The sequence below is a fragment of the Haemaphysalis longicornis genome, unplaced genomic scaffold (genome assembly GCF_048455015.1).
Source record: "Haemaphysalis longicornis isolate Haplotype H1 unplaced genomic scaffold, Haemaphysalis longicornis Haplotype H1 scaffold_5, whole genome shotgun sequence".
Lineage (NCBI taxonomy): Eukaryota > Metazoa > Arthropoda > Arachnida > Ixodida > Ixodidae > Haemaphysalis > Haemaphysalis longicornis.
In genome coordinates, this window is record NW_027526385.1 from 28,877,343 (window position 1) to 28,904,068 (window position 26,726).

At 44.3% G+C, this 26,726-nt stretch overlaps 1 protein-coding gene across 1 annotated transcript in view; it reads left to right on the forward strand.

The window, feature by feature from the left end:
* The window catches only part of LOC144139130 (uncharacterized), a 136,633-nt gene that overhangs the window by 38,392 nt on the left and 71,515 nt on the right, over positions 1-26,726 (forward strand). Inside the window, exons 2-4 of the mRNA XM_077671584.1 lie at positions 15,498-15,599; positions 15,732-15,778; positions 24,560-24,598. Coding sequence (XP_077527710.1) covers positions 15,509-15,599; positions 15,732-15,778; positions 24,560-24,598 — 177 coding nt within the window. The 5' untranslated portion in view covers positions 15,498-15,508. The remainder of the gene's footprint in view (positions 1-15,497; positions 15,600-15,731; positions 15,779-24,559; positions 24,599-26,726) is intronic.

Genomic DNA, 26,726 nt, shown 5'->3' on the forward strand with positions numbered 1-26,726 from the left:
TCGAGTGTCTACGACATGTCCAGAGTGGTCGACCAGCTTTGAACCCTCTTAAGCTCCCTTTGGCAACAAGACTGCCAGAACAGAGGCCCTCGCTATGCATGTAGCGAATCAGAATAGGAAATGAGGGGCTCGTTGAAAATAACACAGAAATAAGGGTTGGCAGTCGAGAAAACCTCGGAAAGCAAAGGGGAGGATGTGGTAGATCATTGAAACAGATTAAGAATTTGGAAAGAAAGAAAGAAAGTGAAGAAAAAATGCCCGCCAGGTGGGATCCGAACCCACGACCTCCAGAATACCGGTCTGGTGCGATATATATATATATATATATATATATATCTATATATATATATATATATTGTGAGACACCCTGACCACGCCGCTGTGCTCTTGAATACGTTGCGAACATTTCCTCGTAATCAGCACATAATCATCAGTGCTAGGTCTCACGGCCCCTGCATCATCATCACCTGTACATCATCATCATCACCTCTATTTAGATCTCTTTTGTCCGAGTGTCCGAATAAACCGCTGATGCTTTCCAACGTGTCTCAAGTTGTAAAGGGGAACTGCATCCAGGGAAAACGTAACAACTCCTCCAGAGCATCCCTCGAACATTTTGTGTGTATTCGTCGAAGGCATCTGCATCGATGTGTTGGTGAACTGTGGTACAAGCGCCTCAAATATTTATGCTGATATGTGAAAAAGGTTACGGAAGGTGGGGACACCGTTTAGAGTTCCCTCATTACGTGGTGCAAATGAAACACACATCAAAACTTCTGAATATTATATTGTACGTGTTTCCATTGAAGGAATTTGTCATCATATTCAGTGTGCCGTACTCTCCACGTACGCATACGACCTAATTCTTGGCTGGGACTTCCTTTCATCGACATCACCTGCTATTTGTTATCAAATGCCTGCTATTAGCATTTCAGATACCAATCATTCAACTGTGTCCCCAACAAACCAATTTCTTTAGTGCTGGCGACCGATCACGTCTTATCCTCTCATAGTGAGCACATCCTTTCAGTTTCTGCTAGCACTATGCTTGACGGTGATGTTCTTGTCAACCCCTGCGGCCGCCTCCTTTCCCGCGGGCTTGCTGTTGCCGCGGGTCTGGTTCGTTATTTTGAAGGGCCATCTCTTATGCCTGTGCAAAACACTACTACAGAAGACGTCTGCTTCCGCAAGGTTCCACAATTGCATCTCTCTCCGATCTCAGGGTGACCACTCTGCTTTCGCGTTCCCGTCCCTTTACATGCCTGGCTTCAGCAACTACTTCCTCGAGGTCTTCTTTTGCAGTCAACGTCAGCTCGGACCTCACAGAATCACAGACATTATCAGCCCTGTTGCTTTTAAATTAGCACCGTGAATCGTTCGACTCGTACTCAACCGTGCTTCCCCACACACTAATGGCCATGCATTGCATCGAAACCGAAGGTTCGTCTATTTTTTGCCGTCTCCCGTACCGCGTCTACTCGTCACAAAGGCAAGTCGTCGATGAAAATGTGGCTGACATGCTGAAACGCAATGTTTTTCGGCCGTCATGTAGTCTTTGGTCGTCCCTGGTCGTGCTGCTAGAGAAGAAAGTAGGCATCGTACGATTTTGCTTTGACTATCGTGCCCTAAACAAGATTAACAGAAAGGTTGTATATCCCATGCCCCGCATCGACGACGCGCTGGACTGCCTGCAAGGAGCTGAATACTTTTCGAGCCTACGCTTGCGTTATGGCTATTGGCAGATCCCCATGCACGAGTCCGACAAAGAAAAGACAGCATTTTCCACAAGCGATGGCTTATATGAATTTAATGTCACCCCATTCGGGTTGTGGAATGCTCCGGCAATATTTGAACGCATGGTGAATTCGGTGCTCAGGGGACTGTAATAAAAGACCTGTTTCTGCTACCTGGACGACGTCGTTGTCTACTCGTCGACGTTTACAGAACATCTTAGGCGTCTGGACGAAGTACTCACACGCATTTCTAACGCCGGACTTTCACTCAACTAAAACGATGCCGCTTTGCCCCCCAAACCATCAAGGGGTTTGGCCATGTCGTTAGTAAAGATGGCATCACACCCGATCCAGAGAAGATCGCTGCCGTTGTCAGATTTCCTCGTCCCCGCCAACAAAAAGACCTCCGTAGTTTTCTCGGGATGGCTTCGTATTTGCGCCGCTTTGTCCGGAATTTCGCCGCCATTGCGTCCCCACTGAACAATCTCCTACAGTTTGGCGCCCAGTACGTTTGGTCTGATGACTGTCAACGCGCTTTTGGCGATCTGAAAGCCGCCCTAACGTCTTTTGCAGTGCTCTGCCACTTGGACGAAATAAAGCCCACTACACTTCACACGGATGCTAGTGGCCATGGCATTGGCGGTGTTCTCCTCCAAAGTGATGACCAACTTCGGGAGAGGATCGTTGCCTACGCAAGCCGTTCGTTGACACCGGCTGTGAAGAATTACACAATCACTGAACAGGAGTGCTTTGCCATCGTTTGGGCTCTTCAGAAAGTTCGACCTCACCTTCATGGCCGTCATTACAGTGGTGACCGACCATCATGCGCTATGCTTGTTGTCCCCCATAAAAAAACCTGTCTGGGTGGCTTGGCTGCTGGGTTGTCCGCCTCCAGCGGTACGATTTTTAAGTCAGAGATTTAAGTCAGAGAAGAAGCATATCGACGCTGCCCCTCTTTGCCCATTATCCTCTTGATCTTCCGATGCGCGGGAGCCCGCCGATAACACACTTTGTTTGGCACCCGTCATCTCCTCAAGCATTGAGGGACGCGTCGATTTGCCGTCGCTGCAACGCGCAGACGCATATTGCGGCCCCATCATTGACTATCTCGACAGCCGCTTGACACCTATGGCAGGCTGTAGACATTCGCGCCATGCCCCGGGGGTTGAAAACAAGGTCCCCTTCTCCCCGTGTATTCTGAGTGGCCCTGGCTACCACCCTCAAGCGTCAGATACAGTTTTAGTAAATATAAATACCCCGGAAAGTGAAGGAGAACACAGTCACCCACATAGCCGAATTGGTGAGGCATTCGAGATCTGATCGAAAGGCGTGGGTTCGGTCCCCACTCTGGGTGCGTGTTTTTATTTCTTTCTTCCTCACGTAATTAATAAAAAAAACAATGTAACGTCACTAACGGTAAAAAAAATTGTCTAACCATTCCCCTATTCCATCCTGGCGTTGTAGACTGCCGGCATTTCTGTATTTCCTAACGAGCCCCTCATTTCCAAACCCGTTTATCGTGCGAAAGCTTAGCTAGGGCCTCGGTTCTGGCAGCCTTGATGCCAAGGTGGCATAAGAGGGTTTCCCGCCAGTAACCCGCTTATGACAGGCTGTAGACGTTCGCGTCACGCCCCGGGGGTTGAAAAGAAGGTCCCCTTCTCCCCGTGTAGTCTGATTGGCGCTGGCTACCACCCTCAAGCGTCAGATACAGTTGTAGTAAATATAAATACCCCAGAAAGTGAAGGAGAACACAGCCACCCAGATAGCCGGATTGGTAACGCATTCGAGATCTAATCGAAAGGCGTGGGTTTTGTCCCCACTCTGGGCGCGTGTTTTAAATGCGGAGCATTTCGTAGGCTCGCGATGTCACTCATCGGTGTTGTCGGCACCGTCCACACGCTCACTGCGCATGCGCGTCGCATCGAGGCGCAGGTACGCGTCTCCCCCCGTACCCTCCTCGCTCTCAACAACAGGTGCGGCGGTAAGGGAGGAGCGCGTGTACCCCGTGCGCTCCGTCGCTCTCAACAACAGCTGCGGCGGTGCGGGGGGAGTGCGTCTGTGCTCGCATGCGTCGTAGCTACCCGTGCGCTGCGTCGCGCTCAACAGTAACTGCGGCAGGGCGTGTACACGTGATAACGGCGTGGTGGGTGCGTGGAAAGTTCGCACGCTTGTGTACTGAAGTGTGCGCATGCGCGTCTCTCTCCCGTACTCCTCTCCCCCGAACGCGGGCGGTGTGTATATAAGCGGCGGAGCGCGCGTTCGGATTTCAGTCAAGGGCGTCTTTGCTTGGCTTTCGCTTGACTTGACGCTTTGCTCGACGACGCCAAGCAATAAAGACAGGCTTTAACTTCACACTCCTTGCCTTCGCTTCTCGTTCATTCAATCAGTAAGAATAATAAAGACGAACTAACAATTAGGCATTCCCAAACCATACCCAATTACGCAACATTCACGCGATTCCTCTCCCCCCACTCTGCGACGCATTTACTCGAGTTCCCCCCGTGGGAAGATGCGGGCGGTTTTTTTTTCTTTCTTTCTCACGTAATTATTAAACAAACAATGTAACGTCACTAACGATAAAAAAATAGTCTAACCATTCCCCTATGCCATCCTTGGCGTTGTAGACTGCCGGCATTTCTTTCTGTATTTCCTAACGAGCCCCTAATTTCTAAACCTATATATATATATATATATAGCGAATCAGAAAATGGGAAATGAGGGGCTCCGTGAAAATAAGACAGAAAATAAGGGTTGGCAGTCAAGAAAACCTCGGAAAGCAAAGGGGAGGTTGTGGTGGGTCATAAAAAGAGATGAAGAATTTTTTTAGTCGAAAAGAAAGTAGTGAAAAAATGCCCGCCGGGTGGGATCCGAACCCACGACCTCCAGAATACCGGTCTGGTGCGATCACCAGACCGGTATTCTGGAGGTCGTGGGTTCGGATCCCACCCGGCGGGCATTTTTTCACCACTTTCTTTTCGACTAAAAAAATTCTTCATCTCTTTCCATGACCCACCACAACCTCCCCTTTGCCTTCCGAGGTTTTCTTGACTGCCAACCCATATATATATAAAAATATATATATATATATATATATATATTTCTATATATATATATATATATATATATATATATATATATATACGGCTTGCCAGTAAAGGGTTCAAAGCCAAGAATACCTCGTAAAATACTGAGGAGAGCGCGGTAGGTCATATAAACGGATGAAGGATTTTTTCAACACATAGACTAAAAAATAGCCCTCCGTGTGGGATCGGAACCCACGATCCAGTATACGCGTCTGGTGCAAGGACCACTATACTAACGGCGGGGCTGTTTCCCCTCCAGTTTCTCGGGTATATATGTTAATTTGTTTTTGTGCTTGGTGTGGTAGCCAGCGCAACTAGGGCTACTGTGGCTGAAGGGTACCCTCTTTTTTGCCTCCGGGGTGTCGCTCGAGCATCCACGATATTTCTAGAGCGGTAGACCAGCGCTGAACCCTCTTAAGATATGTCACCAAGACACCCAGAACAGAGACCCCCGCTGTTCGTGCAGCGAATCAGAATGTGAAATGAGGAGCTCGTTGAATTAAGATAGAAAAAAGCCGAGGCAGTCAAGAAATAAAAAGAAAGAGAATTGGGATAGTGGTAGGTATTTTACTATTGTTGAAACAGGTGCAGATTTTGGAAAGTTATCGGCGGAGTGGGATCCCAATCCACGACCTCTATAAAACACGTCTACTGTGATGACCACTATGCCCCCGCACGGGGAACCTGAAGTATTCTTGCTGACGGTATTGGCAACACCGCGAACTCCGAGCCCCCATATACTGACGCTGTATCTTACCGTGGCTACGAGTTTTAAGGTAAAGAGCAGAAAGCACAAAGGGTGGCCTTCGGAGCCGTGATCAAGCTCCGGTGAATGGGCTTCCTGTCTTTACTTGGCAGGGAACTCCGGGACCTCTCAGGGCATCAGGGTAACGTGAGCGTATAGCGTTTCATGAATTTTGATGCTGTATGGTTTTCTCAAAATATTCTCAACCAAATGATCAGCCCCCAAAAGTGGCTGCTCCATAGCGAACTTTCCTCCATTACCTGCCCTACCGTTCCAAATACCTGACAAGTTTTTGTAGCTATTAATCCTTGCATCCGAAGACAATACAAAGCCACTGACATCTACATACGTTTTCTTAATAGCAGAGTGCATTTAGAGTGTTGCGGGGAAACACTACAACACAAAGAAACTGACCTCTGAATGAATCCTTGTAGAAGTAACGAACCCGGCACAATAAAAAACAAGATCCTTGAACAAACCCTCATGGGCGACCTGAAAATCAAAGTAACTCCCCACCGAACGCTAAATACATTACCAGGTGTCATATCCGAATCTGAACGTTACCTGAAGTTGTTAGTGGAGGCTTTCTTCGATGTACCATTCGACCATATGTCCCTAACGCACGTCGGTGCTTTAGTGCCAACTTTATGGGCACAGCAAACTTTATGGGCAAAGGTATTTACCAAGGTAATCGCTAACCGAATCTCTGCAACCTTAGATTTCAGCCAACCTAAAGAACAAGCAGGGTTCCGTAAAGGTTATTCAACAATGGACCATATTCACACGATCAATCAGGTGACAGAAAAGTGCGCTGAGTATACTGAACCCCTATATATAGCCTTCATAGATTATGAGAAAGCATTTGACACGGTCGAAACCCTAGCAGTCATTCAGGCATTACGGAACCAGGGGGTAGATGAGCATTATGTAAGAATACTAGAGGATATCTACAACGGGTCTACAGCTACCATCATCCTCCATAGGGAGAGCAGTAAAATACCTATAAGGAAGGGTGTCAGACAAGGAGACACAATAACTCCAATGTTATTCACAGCATGCTTACAAGAAGTATTCAGAACGTTGGATTGGGAACAGGTGGGAGTAAGGATTAATGGAGAATACCTCAGTAACCTCAGATTTGCTGATGTCGTTGCCTTGTTAAGTAACTCGGTGGACGAATTGCAAAGCATGCTTTCCGCACTTGGCGAACAGAGTAGAACCGTGGTCCTGAAAATTAATATGCAGAAAACTAAAGTAATGATCAATAACCTCGGGACAGCACAGCAGTTTGAGATAGGTTGCGAGGCAGTGGAAGTGGTAAGTGAATATATCTACTTAAGCCAAGTTGTGACCCCAGATCCCAACCATGAGGCAGAGATAATTAGAAGGATCAGAATGGGGTGGGGTGCATATGGCAGACATTCTCAGATAATGAATAGCAGCCTACCATTGTCGCTGAAGAAGAAAGTGTATGACAGCTGCATCTTTCCGGTACTCACCTACGGGGCAGAAACTTGGAGGCTCACTAAGAGGGTTCAACTTAAATTGAGAACGACTCAGCGGGCAATGGAGCCGAAGATGATAGGTGTAACATTAAGGTACAAGAAGAGAGCGGAGTTGGTCACGGAATAAACGCGTGGTAACGACATATTAGTACAAATTAAGAAGAAGAAATGGACGTGGGCAGGGCATGTAATGCGAAGGCAAGATAACCGCTGGTCATTAAGGGTAACAGAGTGGATCCCTAGAGAAGGCAAGTGCTGCAGGGGGCGGCAGAAAGTTAGATGGGCAGATGAGATCAAGACGTTTGCGGGAATAAATTGGTCACACTTGGCACAGGACCGAGATAATTGGAGAATAATGGGAGAGGCCTTTTCCCTGCAGTGGGCGTAGATAGGCTGGTGATGATGATGATGATGGGCACAGCAATACCAACTGCCGTGGGCGGAAAAGGTGGGTGAAGTGCTCAGAGGACGACAACCCCCCAAAGAATTGGAACAGTACTTTGGTGAAATGCCCGAATTGTAGTGTCCCGCACCCATTGTACTGAGGGACGTGTGAAACATTCAAACTAGAGAACAAAATCATCAACCTCAAAGTGAACGAGAGCATTTCTTATCTAGAAGAGCGTAAAAGGCTCATCGCCTTCGGTTCTGCGAAGTATGCCGACACAGCTCACTGGGGGCGGAGTGGTGTCTTGTCACTGCCGCCACCCAGTACTGCTAAGCAGACTTAGTGCCGCCCAAGCCCAATTAGGTGCTGCCGATGGCAGCCCAACCAGGTGACACAAAACTTGTGTTACCCGCAAGTTTTCCGTCGGCCAGGAACGCCAGGAGTGACGGCTCCGCCGTTGTCCCTATCGCCACTGTCACTGCATTCAGATGATGGCATGGACATAACACCGTGACGACCAGCGCCAAAGGTGGCGAAAGAACAGCGCTCCATGGCGGGACGGGGCAAAAAGCCAGCAGCCCTCTGTGTCACTGGCCCAAACCATACCTGAAGTGATACATCAAGCACTTGGCTTCCTCTACGCAAGCCAAAATCTTCTTTAAACATTCATGGTAGCACAGATAGTAACGCACTAGAACTTCAAAGGATTAATTAATAACCTAGATGATATATACAAAATCCTATATAAAACTCAAACAACTGTCCTGTGTTTACAAAAGGCTCACTTGAACTCTAAGCATACCAACTTCCTGAATCAATACTCAGTATTTAGGTGAGACAGAGGCAGATACAGGCACTGCTATGGTGGCGCGGCTGCAGTTATGCAAAAAGCTGTCTTTAGGCAATCCATTCATTTGCTCACCGGTCTAGAAGCGGTTGTTATTCGGGCAGTTATTTTCAACAGGTTAAAAACCATTTGCTCATTACACATTCCCCCTGGCTATCGTTTGTCCTGCTCCGAGCTTGAGTCCCTTATGGATGATCTGCCGTAACCGTTTCTACTATTTGGTGACCTGAATACGCAGAGCCAACTATGGGGATCGGAACTCAGAGATTCCCGGGGCCGCTTGCTAGAAAAAAGTTCTCTTGTCATACCGAGCTTGTCTCTTTAAGAAAACACTGAGCACATGCTACAATGCAACACAAGACACATTTTCACTCATTTATCTGGCTATGGGCCTCCCGTTCTTTTTCCGTCCATCGAATGGGAAGTGGATACAAATCATCAAGGAAACGACAACTCCCGGTCAACCTCAGATGTTTAGAAAAATGCCTCTACAGTTCCACTTCACATGAAAGGTTTGAAAAAGCTGGTGCCAACTGGGCAACATTTAAAGATCAGTATAAAATTAGTTACAGATCAACAAAGCACTTAGGTATTGCTAAAGTGTGCACTTTCATCGCAGCACATATGCTTGATGCTGCTAGCGTTTCCATTCCTGGGACCTCTGGTACCACACCTAATATTCAAACGCCATGGTGGAATGACGATTGCAAGAAGGCCATAAATGCCCAATATAAGACCCGGGCGTTCTCCGAAGGTATCCTACTAGAGAAAAACTCATTTTCTTCAATCGCGCAAAAGCCACAGGACGGCGAATCCGGCGTACTGCAAAAACAGACAGTTGGAGGTGTTTTTTTATGATCACTAAATTCCTGTACAGTTATGCTTAAAGTTTGGAACAGGATATGGAAACCACAGGGGCAAAATACGTATGTGAGACGTCGTGCCAGCAACACTGGCGACACAATAAACACCAAGCAAACACCCTGGCACAACACTTTGAACATATTTTCAGCTCCTCCCACTACACCCAGAGATTCTTGCAATACAAGGAGTCTGTTGAAAGAGCGCCAATCCGTGACAACAAGAAATTTAATGACGGGCATAACTCTCCTTTTTCTCTGCAGGAACTTAAGGTAGCCCTAAGCCCATGCCGTGCTTCAGCGCCCGGAGCCGACAAAATAGAATACACAATGATTCAGCACCTACTCGTAGACACCCTTATTAATTTTATATTCTTGTTCAACAAGATGTGGCGTACTTGGTTCTCTCGTCATGCTTGGACAGAGGAACCTGTGCCAGCAATACTGAAACAGGGAAAAGATGCCTGTACAGCGACAAGCTATCGCCCCATTGCTTTGATAAGCTGCTTGAGCAAGCTCTTTGAAAAGATGATCAATAGATGGCTTATCTATTTTTAGAATATCATACTGTCGTTGATAGCTGCCATGCCGGCTTTCAGTTGGGCAGATCAACAACTGGCGATTTTATAGCTGTTGAATCTCGTTAAACATGCTTTTGCCCATAATCTGTATTTTTTTACATTAAAATGCCTATGACACCACTTAGCGCTATGGTACCCTGTATGACCTAAAATCTTTCGGCATTTGTGGAAACATGGTAAACACACTGCGAAGCATTTTGTCAGATAGAACATTTCGGATACGAGTTGGTGCATCGTTATTGAGGACATATACACAAGCAAATGGCGTGCCCCAGGGTGGAGTGCCTAGCTGCAGACTATTCTTTGCAGAAATGAATATGTTGAGGAGAGCCCTGCCACCCACCATTTTTATTCACTCTACGTAGCCGATATTCACATCAGCTTCAGGTCATGAAACTCCTCTATCTGTGATCGGCAGGTCCAATTTGATGTGAAGAGACTAGCCAAGTGGGCAGGCAGGCACGGTTTTAACCTGAATCCGAAGAAAAACACTTGTGTTCTCTTTTCCAGTAAGCGTGGTATTCACCCGTGACCGACCATACAACTTGCATACCAGTAAAAAAGAACACAATTTTTTGAAGTAGTTTTAGATCATAAGCTTACATTCATCCCAAATATTAAAAACCTAAAATGAATCATGAAGACTATGAACATCTCAAAAGTCCTTTCCCGCGAATCATGCGGTGCCGATGCAACATTCCTTTTACCTTTTTTTCAGTCTTGTGAGGTCCTGTATGAACTACAGACGTGCAGTGTATAGGAATACCTCAAAAACGACTTTAATAAAGTTAGGCGTGGTGCTGCACCTGGCGCTACACCTGACATCCTGGGATTTTGGGACGAGTGCTATTCAAAGCCTTCATGTCGAAACTGATGAGTGGTGCTTAGAGCACCAGCGTGCATATATGTCACTTGTGTAGTGCATAAAGGAGACATCCTGAAAAAGTCACCCGTTAAATATTATTATTGTACACACATCGTCCGAAAGGCTACTTTTGAGCCATCCGTCACTTCCTCTGTCTTTTTCTATCCGAGTGAGAGTAGAGGTGGAGGTACTTAGGGTAATCTTATCTGAATCCTACAAGAGTGACTTCGCCGAGCTCATGCTGCCTTGACAGCTGCGCCCTGTCACCTGTGACATGTCGTTAAAGAAAATTTACAAAAGACATCTACCCCAAGAACCCATTCGACACCTTCTGTACTTGCAACCTGAATTCCCTTACACTGCTTTTTACACGCATGCCTCCAAGACTCAACTAGTGTAGCATGTGGTGCACATGGTCCCAACTTTACCAGCACAAGGGCACTAACTAGAAGTAGAAGTATATTTACGGCTGAGGCACATGCTATATTAATTGCGCTAGAACACATAATACGAACAAAGACACAACAGTCTATTATATACAGAGAAACAGGCTAGTTAAAGCGATAATGGCAGCCTACGCTATAAAACAGGTCATAGTCGTGTGTTGGGTGCCTGGACACGTTGCCACGCCTAGTAATATACTCATAGACCATAGTGCTGCTGTGACAGCACTTCGCTGTGGCGTCGACGTTCAGAAGCTTCCCTATTTCGAGTGGAAACCATTCATTCCAAAGGCATTCCGACAAAGCTGGCAGCAACAGTGGGACAGACAGACAAACAACAAACTCCACACAATAAAACCGGAATAGGGCAGCTCTTACACAGAAAAAAAACAACAGAACAATGGAAGTATACATGTGCAGATTACAAATAGGCCATACAGACGCTCCTAATTCCCACCTTTTGCACGGAACACCACCGCCACGATGCGACAGTTGCGGACATCGCCTATAAGTCTCGCATCTCTTACTTGAGTGTGGGTACTTGCACAAGGAAAGGAAAAAGCACTTTCCGGAACTCTACATTCACAAGATTCCACTTCATTCCTCGATGTGTTTGGTTGATCAACCCATAGTTCCAAGTAAACACCTTTTCGATTAACTGGGAGGCATTTGCTTTTTAAACCGCATATCATACCACGTGCACCCTCAGTGCTCCGCAGTGTTTGGGAAATTCATGAGTGTTCATTTATTCTTTACATTCTTAACCGGCCATCCCCATTCCCCCAATCTTAATGTTGTTTCAAATTAAGGGTCTGTATAAACCCCCGCAACTAACCACTTTTAATCTCATCACATTTAAGGCACCATTTTACTAAAACACCCTTCAAAATGATCAACCATTGCATTGGCGCTCTGTGGCCATTGTTGCCCTTGTGCCATAAAACATTCACTGCGATGACCACTATGCTACCGAGGGGCAGCCTCCACTTTCACGGGCAGTTGTGTGGATGTCATTGATTCCTGCGGTTGGAGGTGGCAGCTATTGCCACTCCGACTACTCCGGGGGAAGGGGACCTTCTTTTATATATATATATATATATATATATATATATATATATATATATATAAGCAGTAAAAGAAAACTTCTCGAGGAGCCAGAAAAAATACTTGAGAAAATGGTAGACGCACGATTAAAAACAAAAACAGTGGTTTACTGACGTTTCGACTGCGGGACCAGTCTTCATCTTGAGTAATAAAGAACGTTGGAGCACGCACATTTATATAGGTGCAGAGGGTGTGCTGCAGTGTACCCTTTTTTTAACAACATTGGCGGGTTTGGGGCGAGGGCACAGGGAAGGGAGGGCATTATACATGTGGCACTATACATGATGACAAATTCTTTTCTAAAAAGCCCAGCAATATTCAACTTGATCCATTAAAAAAAACAGGGTAGGGAGCTGTTCAAATACACTTTCCATACGAATTACACGAATAAATGGATGGTGCAGGGAACGTCTCTACACGAGATGCAAAGTACACGAACAACAAATAAATACATAACAGAAGCCGCCGGTGACACATCCATTCTCTGTGTCACCTGACATGGCCTGACATTCCCCACGCCGCCGGTAATTGGTGTTTTCAGGAATGGATGTGTCACCGGCGTCTTCTGTTCTGTATTTATTTGTTGTTCGTGTACTTTGCATCTCGTGTATCGAGACGTTCCCTGCACCATCCATTTATTCGTGTAATTCGTATGAAAAGTGTAATTGAACAGCTCTCTACCCTGTTTTTTTTAATAGATCAAGTTGAATATTGCTGGGCTTTTTAGAAAAGAATTTGTCATCATGTATAGTGCCACATGTATAATGCCCTCCCTTCCCTGTCCCCTCGCCCCAAACCCGCCAATGTTGTTAAAAAAAGGGTACACTGCAGCACACCCTCTGCACCTATATAAGCGTGCGTGCTCCAACGTTGTATGTTACTCAAGATGAAGACTGGTCCCGCAGGTCGAAACGTCAGTAAACCACTGTTTTTGTTTTTAACCGTGCGTCTACCATTTTCTCAAGTATATATATATATATATATATATATATATATATATATACATATATATATATATATATATATATTCCCTATATACTCCCTATATATTTATATCTATATAGGGAGTAGTAGAACTTTGAAGATGGTAGAGAACACAAGAGAAGAAAAACTTCGAACAAGGTAAAAGCACGATTGTGGCCTACGTTTCAGCAAAGAGAACTTGCTTTCCTCAGGGCAATCTCTCGCCTGGCAGGCACGGTTTATATAGGGGTAGGACCCCAGGTGAAAAGAGAGGGAAAGATGGAAGGGAAATTGAGCAAGCTGATTGGTTTGGGAGTGTGTCGGGGGAGAGATTGAGGGGCCAAGAAGGTTGTCTAGTTTAAGCCGCGAAGTAGGTCACACGGAAGTCAGCTGGTGGTTGATATTCGTGGAATTTTTGGAGAGAAAGGATGAGAGGGTGTTTATTGACCCGCCGCGGGGTATAGGGAAAGGATCTCAGAACGGCTGAAAGCAGACCAGGCGGTGAGGGTGGGGTCCTTATCAGAAACTATCTGCAAGCCTCAGGTCAAAAGAAAAGATAGAGACGGGGGGAAACTAACTAGGTCAAGAAAAAAAGAAAAAAAGGAGAAAAAAAACAGGGAGGGAAACCACATAAACCCACACACAAAAGAAAAAGCAATAACCCAGCAACTGAAATGGCACGTGTCACCAACGGCAACATTCCTGGAACAGGCCTGTCCTGAAACTCAAAAAGGAAAAGATAAAGTTAGAGTGACGTACGGGGCACAAGACCACGCGGAGTAAAAAAAAAAGGAGAAATAAAAGAAAAATGAAATTCCAAAAGCAAAGGTTGGAGGGATGCGGGCGGGTATTAATATAGACGCTAAAGAATGAAAAAAAAGAAAATTAGGTGACCAGGTAAGGACCAGAGTGAGCGGTAATAGTCTTTTGATACGGTATATGCAAGACATTGCCTAATTCTGTATTCCCGGTGAATATCGCAAGGATTCCAAGTTGCCCCTAGACGCATTTTTTCCAGTAGGCTCCATGGAGTTGAATTTGTGAATTAAATAGGATTCGCGGTATTTCCTGTCCCTAGGAGACATGAAATTTGATTGAAGTATATACAACTTAAGGTCATCAAAATTGTGGCCTGGTTGGTGGAAATGCTGCGCTACAGCTAAGGAGGATTTGCTAAGAGTATCCGCCCGGTCACCATTAGAAGTAGGCTCATAGGTTGACTCGTTTCGCCTATATACTGTTTGTGACGCATTGAGCATTCCAACAAATACACAATGTTGGATGAAGTGCACGTAAAACTTGAATGAATCTTGTGGACATAATTAACGGCTGTGCTTTTTACAACGCAATCGGTCTGCAGGTGCCTGCATGTCTTGCATCGTGGGCGGGAGCAGCGGGCTATGACTGGTTGCTTTGAAGGCCCTGTTTTAGCATGCACTAAAAAACTTTTAGATTCCTGTTTCTCCGTTCGTGGTCGTGAGACGGAAGGGTTTCAAAATGTTGACAATTTTCCTGTGTCACCGCGCTGAATCTGGAGATTTCCGGAAACAGTACCTGGCGTACTTACCTCAACAGTAAGGGGCGTTTACAACGAGCTTTAGAAAAGGAAAAAGCTCGGTTTCAGACATAAGCCTCACATAATGTATGCGTTTATTGTAACCTGACTTCCGTAATTTTGTTTCTGGCTCCATGAATAAAGAAGCCACTTCAGCTAAAATTCAATTTTGAGGGGCTGACAAAATATCGAGCGAATAATGTTTGACATACCTGCTGCTATTTTTACCGAACTGGTGCTGGTGCCCGGAACGGAATACGACATAATATGGGCGATTCGAAAGTTCACGCACCCAAATACAATATTTATTAGATGGAAGAAACATCTTCCACAGTTTAAGGCCAATTATCTAACGGAAGACGCATCAGTGAATAGGGGGCTAGATGCCAGACCATTGCAGTTAGAAAAACGTAAGACAACACAAAGACGTTGAAAAACCAACTAGGTACGCCGATTTGACAGGATAATATCGGTAGTCCTAAAAGCGAGCTCCTACATGGAGGTGGGTGTGTACATATTTCCGGCGCTCGACAGTCGCGAAACTCAAAACGTGTAGCGGTGGTTCCCTGCCCCAGCGGTGGTTCCCTGCCCCAGCGCAATGGTTCCCTGCCCCAACGCAATTGTTCAAATATACCCTACTGAAGACTTCGCGAGGAGCATTATAACGCTCTAGTACTAGCCATGACAATGACCATACGTGGCTCTTTGCCAAGAGTGTCGCTCAGTCAGTCAAGGCATTTTTATTAGTTTTTTGCGAATATACAGAATGAATTCTGTGGCGGGGGATGATTTTGGTGGTGCTTACAGTTGCAACATTACTTTCAGGAAGCGCTACAATGAAAACGTGGGTGACAATTGCCACCTTTTTTGGCCTCGTCGCTCTTATGATCCGCTTCGTAATTGCAGGTGACACTGAAACTTATGAAGGTGAGCATTTCTTGTGTTGTTGCTTCACAATTCTTTGTTCCCGCAAATAAAAATGTGACTGTAGCATTCTTTATAACTAAAGTAAGACGTTTTATCTCTATATCTGCATATTGCGTCTATTTATTATCACAGACTACTACACCTACTTGTATGTTCCGGATCCGTTGGACCTCCGTTCGGTAAGCTACCTAACTAATTCTTCATTTGCCTGTTTGAGAGTTTAGTTCTTCTACAAGTAAACAAGCTTTGTCTGCTACAGATAAGTAGTTGGTACGATGTAATCCGGAGCCCTCCACTACGGCGCACCTCATCGCCTGCGTTGCGTCGGCGCGTTAAACACCGCAATCAATCAATCAAGTAGTTGGTTCGATGTCTACCTAATTAATGCGTAATCTCCCTCGGTGCATATTACGCCTATTCAATTACGCGTTAAGTATACATTAATTAGGTTTCGTGCCTTGTCTCTAAACAAAGCAAAGAAATCCGGTGTGCTTGAGATTTTTAGCTATAAATTTATAATCGCTCCTGCCTAGATACCCGGTAGTGCCTTTGCTATGATTATGCACAACAACTTTTCGGTTCACGGTAAAAAAAAAGGCATGTTGCGCAAAATTCCAATTACGACTGTGAATGAGGTATTTTTAGGTTATTTATGATATATTAAGTTCTTATTTGCTTCTCAACGCCTACTGAGAAATAACCTAACACAAAAACCTAATAGAAAAAAATATTTGTATTGCCTGCTTTAGTGATACCAAGCTAATTATTTGTCGGAATGGATTTAGTAGTAGCAGCTATAAAGAACAGTCCATCATGAGCCAGTTAATCACTTGAAGAGGGCAGCATTTTAATTTTTGCAACGCTCCTGACGAAGGCTTTATAGAAGAGCTGTTTGCGTGCAGCTCATTTTATTTCTACCATTAACCTACTTTATTACTGGAATATAAACAGTTTACACACCATGTAAGCAATTTTTGACTTCATAGGGTTATAAATGAGCGTTCCAGAAAAAACAGTGCTATACATCTACGAACAAAAAATCACTTTAAAATTCACCATAGTCTGACATGGATTGCCACATGGAAGTAAGTCCCACAAAGCGCAGCACTTGTGAGGGTTTAAGCCTTGCGTGAATATCTTCCCTGCATCGCCTACACAGTGGAGGCCAATAATGTTGTCGTCGCTCGCATATGAAGCAGGCTAGAACTTCCACTGCGTGTTGCAACAATTATATTACCAACGAAGATGTTGGAAGACTGCATCTGGGTAAATCGGACTTCACAGCAACTGCAATTTCACCACAATGAAGAAAACCTATAATTGCCGGTTATATTTTCATGTATCCTTGAGGTGATACATGGCTTAAACAAACTGCTGCGGGCATGCTCTTCCGGTTGTGCTGAATCGTCCAAAGTGATTTTTCAGTGTTTGCGCAAAAGTGAATGATGCGCCAAGAACGAAGTTTGATGGCTGCTCTAGTAACCACGCCAGTAGATTTGTCGACTCCAAGAAGAGGTACTGCACCGTCTGCTATTGTCACGTGCGACGTGCTGTCAAATGACTTAGGTATAACGACCTCCACATTACCATTCAGAGAAGGCTACGCTGTCATTGTCATCTGTGCTGATGTATTCCAAGTTTCTAAACGACAATCCCCATCGGCAGTGGTAAGGATAAGTTGTAGATGTTTGAAGCACAATACTAAAGCAAAAATTGCTTTAGCGTGCTGTCCGTGGGTATCACAGATAGGGAAGTGGAAGTGCTCATGTACAGGCAGAGAAGGCGAGAGGAGACGCCTTCGGCTTGGTGGGACAGATTTGCGAAACCTACAAGTTCGATATAAAATATTTTGATGGCCACAGAGGCATTTTTATATATTACGAAAAGCATTGAGCAAGTTAATCAGCTCTTAGTTCGCGTGTTTACGTGTACAATTATTTCCATTTTATTACGTAGGTTTAAAGGGAGCCTTATTCCAAGATGTACCCGACCGCTTGATGGATACGTACGAAATCAACCACACTCGCGGGGCTAGGCTCACTAGAGAATAGCAAGCATGATACCCTCATTAAATGTTATCCTTTTTGTTGGAAATGTTAGTTTCAGGTATCGTCCGAGTGGCACTGCTCTGGGGGGAGATGTCGAAGGTGTCGTCCGTCAATATTGGCAGACGATCCGCCATTCGGGGAACAGAAAAAAAACCAATTTGTGTTGGATTGTTTTTGTAATACTTTCGGAGCTAATAGGAAAATGGATCGCCACCTTATGTTGTGCCAACTTGTAATAATTTGTGTTAGGGAGGTTGGCTGCAAATTTAGTAGTAGTTCCTTGGTTTGTCATATTTAGCCGGTGATACAACAAAAGTGTGTCCATTAGGCTGGGAATGTAGCAGTCATTTGGGTATCAGTTGTTTTTTAGAAAAATGATACGTGTGCAAATTTAGAGAATTCTCTACTGATACGTAGCATACCTAGCCCGGTGGTCTACGTGAGTTCTTTACACACACATTTGGCTATGATTAACCAGTAGCCAAAAAACGTTGGGTTATGTTATTATTTTTATGTTTTCTTTTGTTTCTTCTCCTTCTCTTGTGAAAATTATAAATGTAGTGCAAATAATCGCGTCTTCTTCGCCAATAGGTCTATTTCCACCGGCTCAAAGCGCAGTGCAGGGTTGGTCTGTTCTCACTATTTTTATCCTGTTTTCCAACGTTTTCGGAGGCGCTGACTGTTTTCTAGCAACATACTTCCTTCACGGGGAGAAGCGAATGCGTAATACCAGGGAGCCAGGGAGGTGTTCTACATCACAGCATAGGCTAGCTACGTGAGGCCACCGAAAAATAGTGAACCGGCCAGCTTCACTTGCCATGTGCCGCAAAAAAGAAAGGATGATTACAAAAGGTAAACAAAGGCATCGAAGGAAAACAAGCCCCGGTGAAGAAGGCGTAGTCACAAACCACTCAATATAGATAAGAGGTATTTTACTCGAAGAGTTTTACAAACTCTTTTAGGAATGATTTAGGACTAATTATATTGAGAGCAAAAAATAAAGTTGTCGGACTTCACGAAAGTATTAAATATGCTGAACAGGATATTGGAATAGTGAACGAACATAAAATCCTTGGTGTCACATTCTCTTCTCACCTTAATTGGGACACGCATGTAAAAAATACATGTAGTAAGCTCTCTCTTGTAGCCGGAGTGTTGTCACGCTGTCGACAGTTACTCCCTCTGAAAGCGAAACTCCAAGTCTACTACGCGCTTTTTCATTCTGTGGTCAATTACTGTAGTTTAGTTTGGTTAACAACTAGTAAAGGTAACTTAGAAAAGGTACTTAAGTTACAAAAAAAAGTTCTCCGTTATATTGCAAATCTTGATTATCTCTCTCCAACGCATGCTACTTTTTTACAACATAACATTATCAGAGTTGAATATATATATGATTTCCGTATTCTTCACTCCTTTTATTTCTCGCATTGTGCCTTTAGATATTTTTTGATGAGTATTTCTGTATTAACATCTAAAGTAAACGCATTAAACACACGAAGCAGTGAGCCCTGGTTTCTTCCGAAATTTCGCAATAATTACGAACTGCAGTCATTGCAACATAACCTCCCATCTCTACTCAATAAATATCAATGCACTTCTAAGTTCTCAAAACAGGAACTAAGAACGTTTTTTGTTTGTAAACAATAAATATTTGTTGGTACTGTATTTTTCTTTAAGTGGATGTATTTTGTATTCTCCTCTTAACTGTTTTTGTATTTCATTGTATTATGGATGGTGATTTTCAATATTGACACATGACCTATCATATTGTTTATTTTCTCTCAATGTACCACTGTAAAACGTATTCTTTGGTGCTGTCTTTTTTTAAATTACATGCTTGTATTATATTTGTATACCGCTTTTGTTGTACTTCCAATGTATTGCGAGCATGTTTTGTTTTTTAGTGTGGAATCGTGATGCCTTGGTTAGGGTTCTCGGGCCCAGTCAAGCTGTTCATACTCAGATTTTAGCCCGTGAACCCTTCCAGAATGTTGTTGTTTTTTCTGGAAAAATAAAAATTGAATTGAATTGAATTGAATTGAAAGGTACCCATAAACTGGAAAAAACTACGTCTTAATTCGAAGGTTGTACGAAGTGAGAGCCCAAGATCTAAGTTATTACAGACCAATAAGCCTATTGTCAAGTTTACAGAAGCTGTTTATCCATGTAACGGTTAACAGCATAAGCGACAGCCTCGACGTCCAACAACGTTTAGAACAGTATAGGATAGGCAAATGATTGTCTGCAACAGACCACATCCACAACAACAATCAGTTAAGAGAACAATCCGCACAATATAACAAACTCCTTTACGTGGCATTTTAATACCACAGAAAAACAATGGATCAGTGGACTACCGCAGCAGTGCTGTAACTACTAGACGAGCAGGGAATAACAGATGCGTGTATAGGACTCCTATATTACAAAATTACGATACGTACGGACATGATATTCCTTCGCGACACAAGCACGAATCTGCCAACCAAAATGGGACAGGCAAACAGCCTCCCCAAGGCTGTTCACGGCTTATCGTAAGGGAAATTCAGGAAGCTCGACCGAGAAAACGCAGGATTCAGGATAAGCAGGGTATTCTGGATTCATTTTAAATTTTAAAGTCATGTAGCATCGAAAAGTAAGTTTGCGGAACACCTGAAAAATGCTTGAGGAAGTGCCATAAAAGACTGCCCATGATACTATATATTCATAAAAAATATGAAGTAACAATGACTAAACATTAAAAAGGATCCTATTCAGAGTAGCACCGAAACGGTATACAAAGTAGCATACGTTGGAGGTATTCGCAGTGCTGGTCCTAACTAGAAAAAGATAACCAAAGCCGAGTAGGTACGAGTTAGGCTGCACTAGGCAAATGCTCCGTTATATGAAAGCAGCCTAAGTGTATTACTAAAAATAGTATAAAGCCCATGTCGTCCGCTGTAATGGCACACAGAAATGAAACGTTGCGCCTTACTAAACGAGTTGCAATAACTCTCAGGTCGGTTCACTGTTCGAGCCAAGAAACGACGAGTGATAGGGGTAATGCTTAGAGACAGGAAACGAGCTCCCTGTTTCAGGCAACAAATTGGGATGCAAGATATCAGTGTTAACAATAGCAAGGTTACAAAAATGATTAGAAGTTGCATTAGCAACGAGGGGAGGGGGAGACGAAATATCAACCGGTAGACTGTCGGGGTAGCAGAGTGGCCACCAAGGAGGTTAAAAAAGCAATTTTTTGAACCTCCTTGGTGGCCACTGAGAGACTGATCTATAAAAAAGGGGAAAGCTTCATCTGAATAGAGGAAGGAAATAATGCACTCGGGCAGCACAAAAAGGAGCGGGTGGAAGTCAATGAGAGGGGCCCTCACCGTGCAGTGGTCCTGAATACGCTGGTAAGGACAATGATGTTGAAGAAATGAAGTTATAAATCTTCAGGTGCGGCCAATAGCCCATGCGTTCCCAACTGGTGTGGTGCCGCATCTGTGGGATTCCTGTCAGTGGGGCGGATCTACGCAATAATAACTTAAACAGTTCAAATAAAATTCAAAGGAGAGGTTCCACCAAATTAGGAGGACCTCAAAAAACATTCGCGGGCCACGATGGAGACTAAGCGCACCATAGCAGAATTCATCCTGTCGTCACGGTATGCGTGCGGTGCTTTGTGCAATATCTCACAGAAAGAACAGACGGCGCCATTTACACCGATATGCAGGGCCATGCACGCATAGGCCCAGTGCTTCTTGATCTGACTAAGGTAGACAAACTGGCACACAGACAAGCCTACATACAACGTGATAGTGAATAGCTGGATGAAGATGCGCGAGCAATACCGCAACCTTTCTGTTCTAGGACGGCTTGCTCTCAGTTGTCAGCTGTTCAAGACAAATTATGGAGCACACAAACGCTCATCGCCCCCTGGAAACATGAACCTCAACGCATACGAAGGCGGCAGCAGACATAAGCATAAAAAAAAAAGTTCCTCACATTTATGAACCACTTCAAGGCGCACCAGTAGCTAGACGTCAGAGATCGCTGCATGTTGAGAACAAACAGTAATGAACAGAGAAGATGTCTTCAAGAGTAAAAACGGGCAGCTACGCCAAACCTATGTCCTTCAACCATAAAAGCAACTACCCACAACTTATGTATGTCCTTCAAATAAAAACTCCCCCCCGACACACACACCTAGGTCCTTCAAAAAATCAGGTATCCACAACCGCAGTACAACTTCATTAAAAACTTGAACTCTGATATCACAATGGTGATTTGGGAGTCCAAGTTACCTTTCAGACGCTGCAGCACCGTTCATAAAATCAGACTGGCGCCTGGGTATCCCTGCGAGACCTGCTTTTCAATTATCGCTATGTGGTTGTCACATGTCACAGGAAAACTCGTTTACCATGGGCTAGTGTGCGAGACTCCGCTCAGTCCCCACGCCTAACCCATAGACTACCCTCGTGCGCCGCAGGGTAAAGACCAGATAATTAAAGACGTGTAATCAACTATAATCAGAGATGCCAATTTCAATCTGCCGTTCACGAAGTGAACGACTTTGTACTCATAGTCCAATTATCTCCGATAGGGCTCTATGTGGCCGCGCGACATCAAACGACACTATGTCAATCTAAAACTGCAGAGGCGAAAAAAAGTCTAGGACACACGCAATCCCCACAGCAAATAAAATGCTACCAATATTGTAGCGAAGGTCCTACTGACATGCACGACTTCGTGTGTGGGTGAGAGAGTCTTAAGAATACCGGGCACAGGCTTGGCCGGTGAAGTTGATCATCTACGAAAACAAGGAGCGGCAGCGAAATGACTCCATCTTAGAACCAAATCGCTCAATCTTACCAAAACTTTCTGTTCACCACCAGGTCTCGTGCTATCCAACTCAATAAATTATCTTACTAGTATCTAATTGACCTGGTTCAAATGGATTGACTGCAAACTCAAACCCACCATACGCCAATTTGCCACTTACTGCATAACTCTAATAAATATTTCGCGGGACCAAGCAACACTAAACGCAATTTTTACCCTGCCTCATCAGTGCAACAAATCTCCCGCAAATCTCTCTGCAAGAAATCTCCCCGCTGGCAGCTCTCACAAATACATGGCAAATATTTTATTTTTATACAAGACCTGTTTGGGAAAATATAGCATTACCATTAGCTAACGAAAACGGCCTTTTTACCCCGTTTTCGAAATTCACACAAAGATTATTTTGTCATACAGACATACTGGAGTCGGCTACTGACAGAGAGCAGAGTACTGAGCCGTCCGATCGGCACACCGTGTGTGTTGACACCTGAACGAATTAAGAAGATACTCGGGGTACAACGTCTGATGTTTTATCTATTTATCAGAGGACCTGAACATATTTGTGAACCCTTTCACAATTTGGCTCCTACCCTTAACTGCAGATGTATTTCAGCTCGAATGCAATATTCATCGTTACGGTGTCTTCACCGTCTGCATGTTTTTTTCCACCGTGTCCTGCACGGTAATCCGCTCAGTCAATTGCATTAGTACTTGCCCGTTTACTGATGTTACTCAAGAGAAAAGCCCCTGCTCTACTATAAGCCTTCCATGAAACGTGTTGACTGGCCTGGATGGCACTCACACAAACTACGTTCGCGTAGACACACGCTTGTACCTCCGTTCATCTTGAGGCCTGATCGAATGGCACCACCATGCCCCACAACGTTCAATGGAGTTACAAAAATCTTGCGTGCGATAGTGAGGCATTGTTTGTACCGCGTCGTATCTACTTTCTGGGCTGCGCTGCACGCTACACACCTGTTCTGCTTTGTAGGTTTGGGTCTCATTTTGCGTCCATATAGTAGCGACCACGGTGTGGGTCACTCTAATTTGTAATTCCTTTGCCCATATATTCGCCTTCTCCCCGGACATGAGTTGTACGCAACACCCTTAATTTAATGGACTTCGATGCCCTACAAAACATGGCAGCATCTCCGCTCCGTGGCTGATGCCGAGGGTTCGGAGTACGGGGACTCGAAATGACATCAAAGTTGCGCCCCAAGTGACATCTGATTTGCGCGCGACCGTCATTCGATTTGAGCCGTGAGTTTTACCTTGATTATTCTGCAATGAAACTGCAACGCAACGCTCCAATGGAATTTCGCTTGATTTTCGCTCGACGGTGGTGTGCGCACAGATGAACGCGAGGGACATTGGGAGGTCGTAAGGTACTCAGCACTGTTAGAGGAGAAGGACTAAGCCGTTTGACTCTCGGGTACTAACTCGCGGCCGCAGCCCAAGAGATAAGACGACAGACACTAACTCTCTCTGGCCTTCCAGACCCAGGCTCGAATCCTGCCGGTGCCTGTGTGATTTCTTGTGATCGTAAATGCTATGCGCATGGACGCGAATGGATAACGGGCGGTCCTAAGGTACTCACACCTAAAAACGCACTTGCTACAGCGTGATTAACTCGTGGCCTTTGTCCAGACCGGAAAACATGACCCCGCGGTCTCGTCGTTATTGGTTATTTGCAGAACGGCTGACATCACTCTTCCCTTTTGTGTCTAACTTGCCCTACTCTTTATGGAGAAAGTATTTTACTGTTTCAGCTATTATCTTTGGCGTATACTCATGGCTTATCTATTGACTGCTTAGCACATTGATATCGGTTGATTGAAATATGTTGCATTTATTTTAACCATTTCTCAATATACATCTTAGATGGGTAGCAGTTTGGAAGTCACAAATTAACTGTTGATTTAGTGGGAGAAATATATAAATCATGTCTTTCATTTGGAGTATGATTTTGTATATTACTCCGTTTTTTTTAATTGGCATATCAGTTGTATGCAAAAATGGGAAGTTTGCTTACCGTAGAAAACCAGACTCGAGAGCGTTTATACATCACTGTATTTCCGCGTTTATTTACAGTGCTTAGGTGAAGTTCAACATTTAGGTGTGTATGAAAAGGTAAGTGAAATTTTCTAGCTACATTGTGTTACGTTGCGCCCCGAGCTCTGAAAAAACATTTCAGCAGTGTCCTTTCAGTAACCTTCAGCAGTGTTCTTTCCAAGGACAGCAGTCCAAATTTTACGGCCTAGCAAAAGTGTGTTTCGAAGGTTTTACTTAGTGAAAACTCTACAAATAAAAAGAGGTTCGTTTTAGTTGGCTGCCCTTTACTTTCAAGGAACAGAGCCAACTTCCAACAGGCAGAATGAACAATACCACGAAGACATGAGGCTTCGCAACGTTTTGTTTAGGAAAATGCTGTCCTGTACATGAAACAACCTTGAGCCTGTTGTGGATCACAGTGTACTACAACCCCGGAAGCTTTCACCGAAATTAGGATCGCTCACACTGAATATTTTGCTCCTATTGAAGTTCAATACACATGAGCCATTAGTGTGATGTTTAGCAGGGTGCATATATTCCTGCATATTCTATTTTTCTATTACACTAGAGAATTACTTCATCAATACCAACCCCCCTTCCTCCATTCTGAGAAGTAAACATCATAAATACGTTCATTGAAAAAATAAACTGAAATTATTATGACACAACCCTTATGTATTGCCATGCCCTTTGGCACAAAGAAAATATATTACGTGTTTTTTTTTTATATTTTTTCATAAAACATCCTTTATCGAGCTATGGCACGCAGCTGTGTTATGCGCTTTCCTTACGGTTTTAGTCGAGGTGGCTGTAGCGTATAGCATCGAGGACTAATTCGTAGTTTCCATCTCTAAACACGAAAGCCATTTTGTCCCAAAAATCACACCACCGCAAGTTCGTTACGCTTAGTATAAAGAATGTAATATTATTGAAATAAATGGGGCCAACATAACTGCCACACAAGTCCCAGCAAAGATGCAGCATCTGCCCTAAAAAGTACCCTTTTAAGTTTTTATTTGTATCTGAGTTCGGTTTTTCATGGCTTAGGCATAGTTATAAAATTGAGGCTTTGCTGCTATGTGTTTCCAGACAAAACTACTTTTTCATTGAAATCTCAAAACGCCTATTCAGAAAGGTTTGCGCACCTCTTCCCATCCTGCAGCGATGGTTGTAAATGACAGTGAAATAATGCTATTGTATTGTGGTAATGATCACACCAAAGTGTTCCTGAATTAATCGCAAAGCATAACTGACAAAGCGTCCCGCATTGGTATCGTTCCAGTGTATTGCGGCATGGTGCCATCATTGTAAATCGTGTTTGCGCTCTCGGTAAATGATCTTGTAGTGGCATTACACCGCTGTCTTCATGTAGCTGTGTGATTGTGTCATGCTTCACTTTTCCTTAAAGCCCATTCTACGAAAACAAATACCTCATTCGCTTATTTTGCGTCTATATCGCAAACTGCGCCTTACTGTTGTGATCACAATTCCTTGCGAGAAAGCGTAGCCACCACCGTATTCATGCACAGTTGCTGGTTTATTCCCGGTGTTTAAATAATTTACACTGCCGCACACAGGACGACGTTTCTGTAAAGACCACTGCAGGATATTTCAGTGTTTGCTTACAAGTACATTATTAAAGCTCAAAACTGGCTGGTTGGTTATTCACAGTGTTCAAATATAGTGCAGAAGAAACACACGGTACGAAAGTATAGACACGGACGACACACAAACGAGCCCTAGTCCATGTGTATACTATTTGTCTTGTCTGTTTCTTCTGCGCTACATTTGACGACTATAAATTGCCAAGTAGCCCTCGTACATGTGTATACTTATCGTCCCGTGTCCTTATTCTGCGCTACAATTGACCACTTACAAGTACAAGCGGTTGAAAGCACTGCGATGAACAACAGATAGGCTCACAAAGAAGCGGCGCTACATGCTGGATGCTAGTAGAGAATAGATGTGGCGGGCGGTTGTGGTAGCGGGTGATCATGAGCTGGTAGCCGAGGTAGTCCTTTCACTTGTTGGTGACGCCATTACATCATCTACCAAACCATACCGGTTGCAACAACTACTCGATCGAAAAAGCTGGAGGCGCACTAAGGAATTTATGTTGGTAGCCGACATACGCAGGGCAGGGATAGAGAAACAGTAGACACACACACACAAACGCTACGCCTCCACGTGCGTAGGCACATAAACG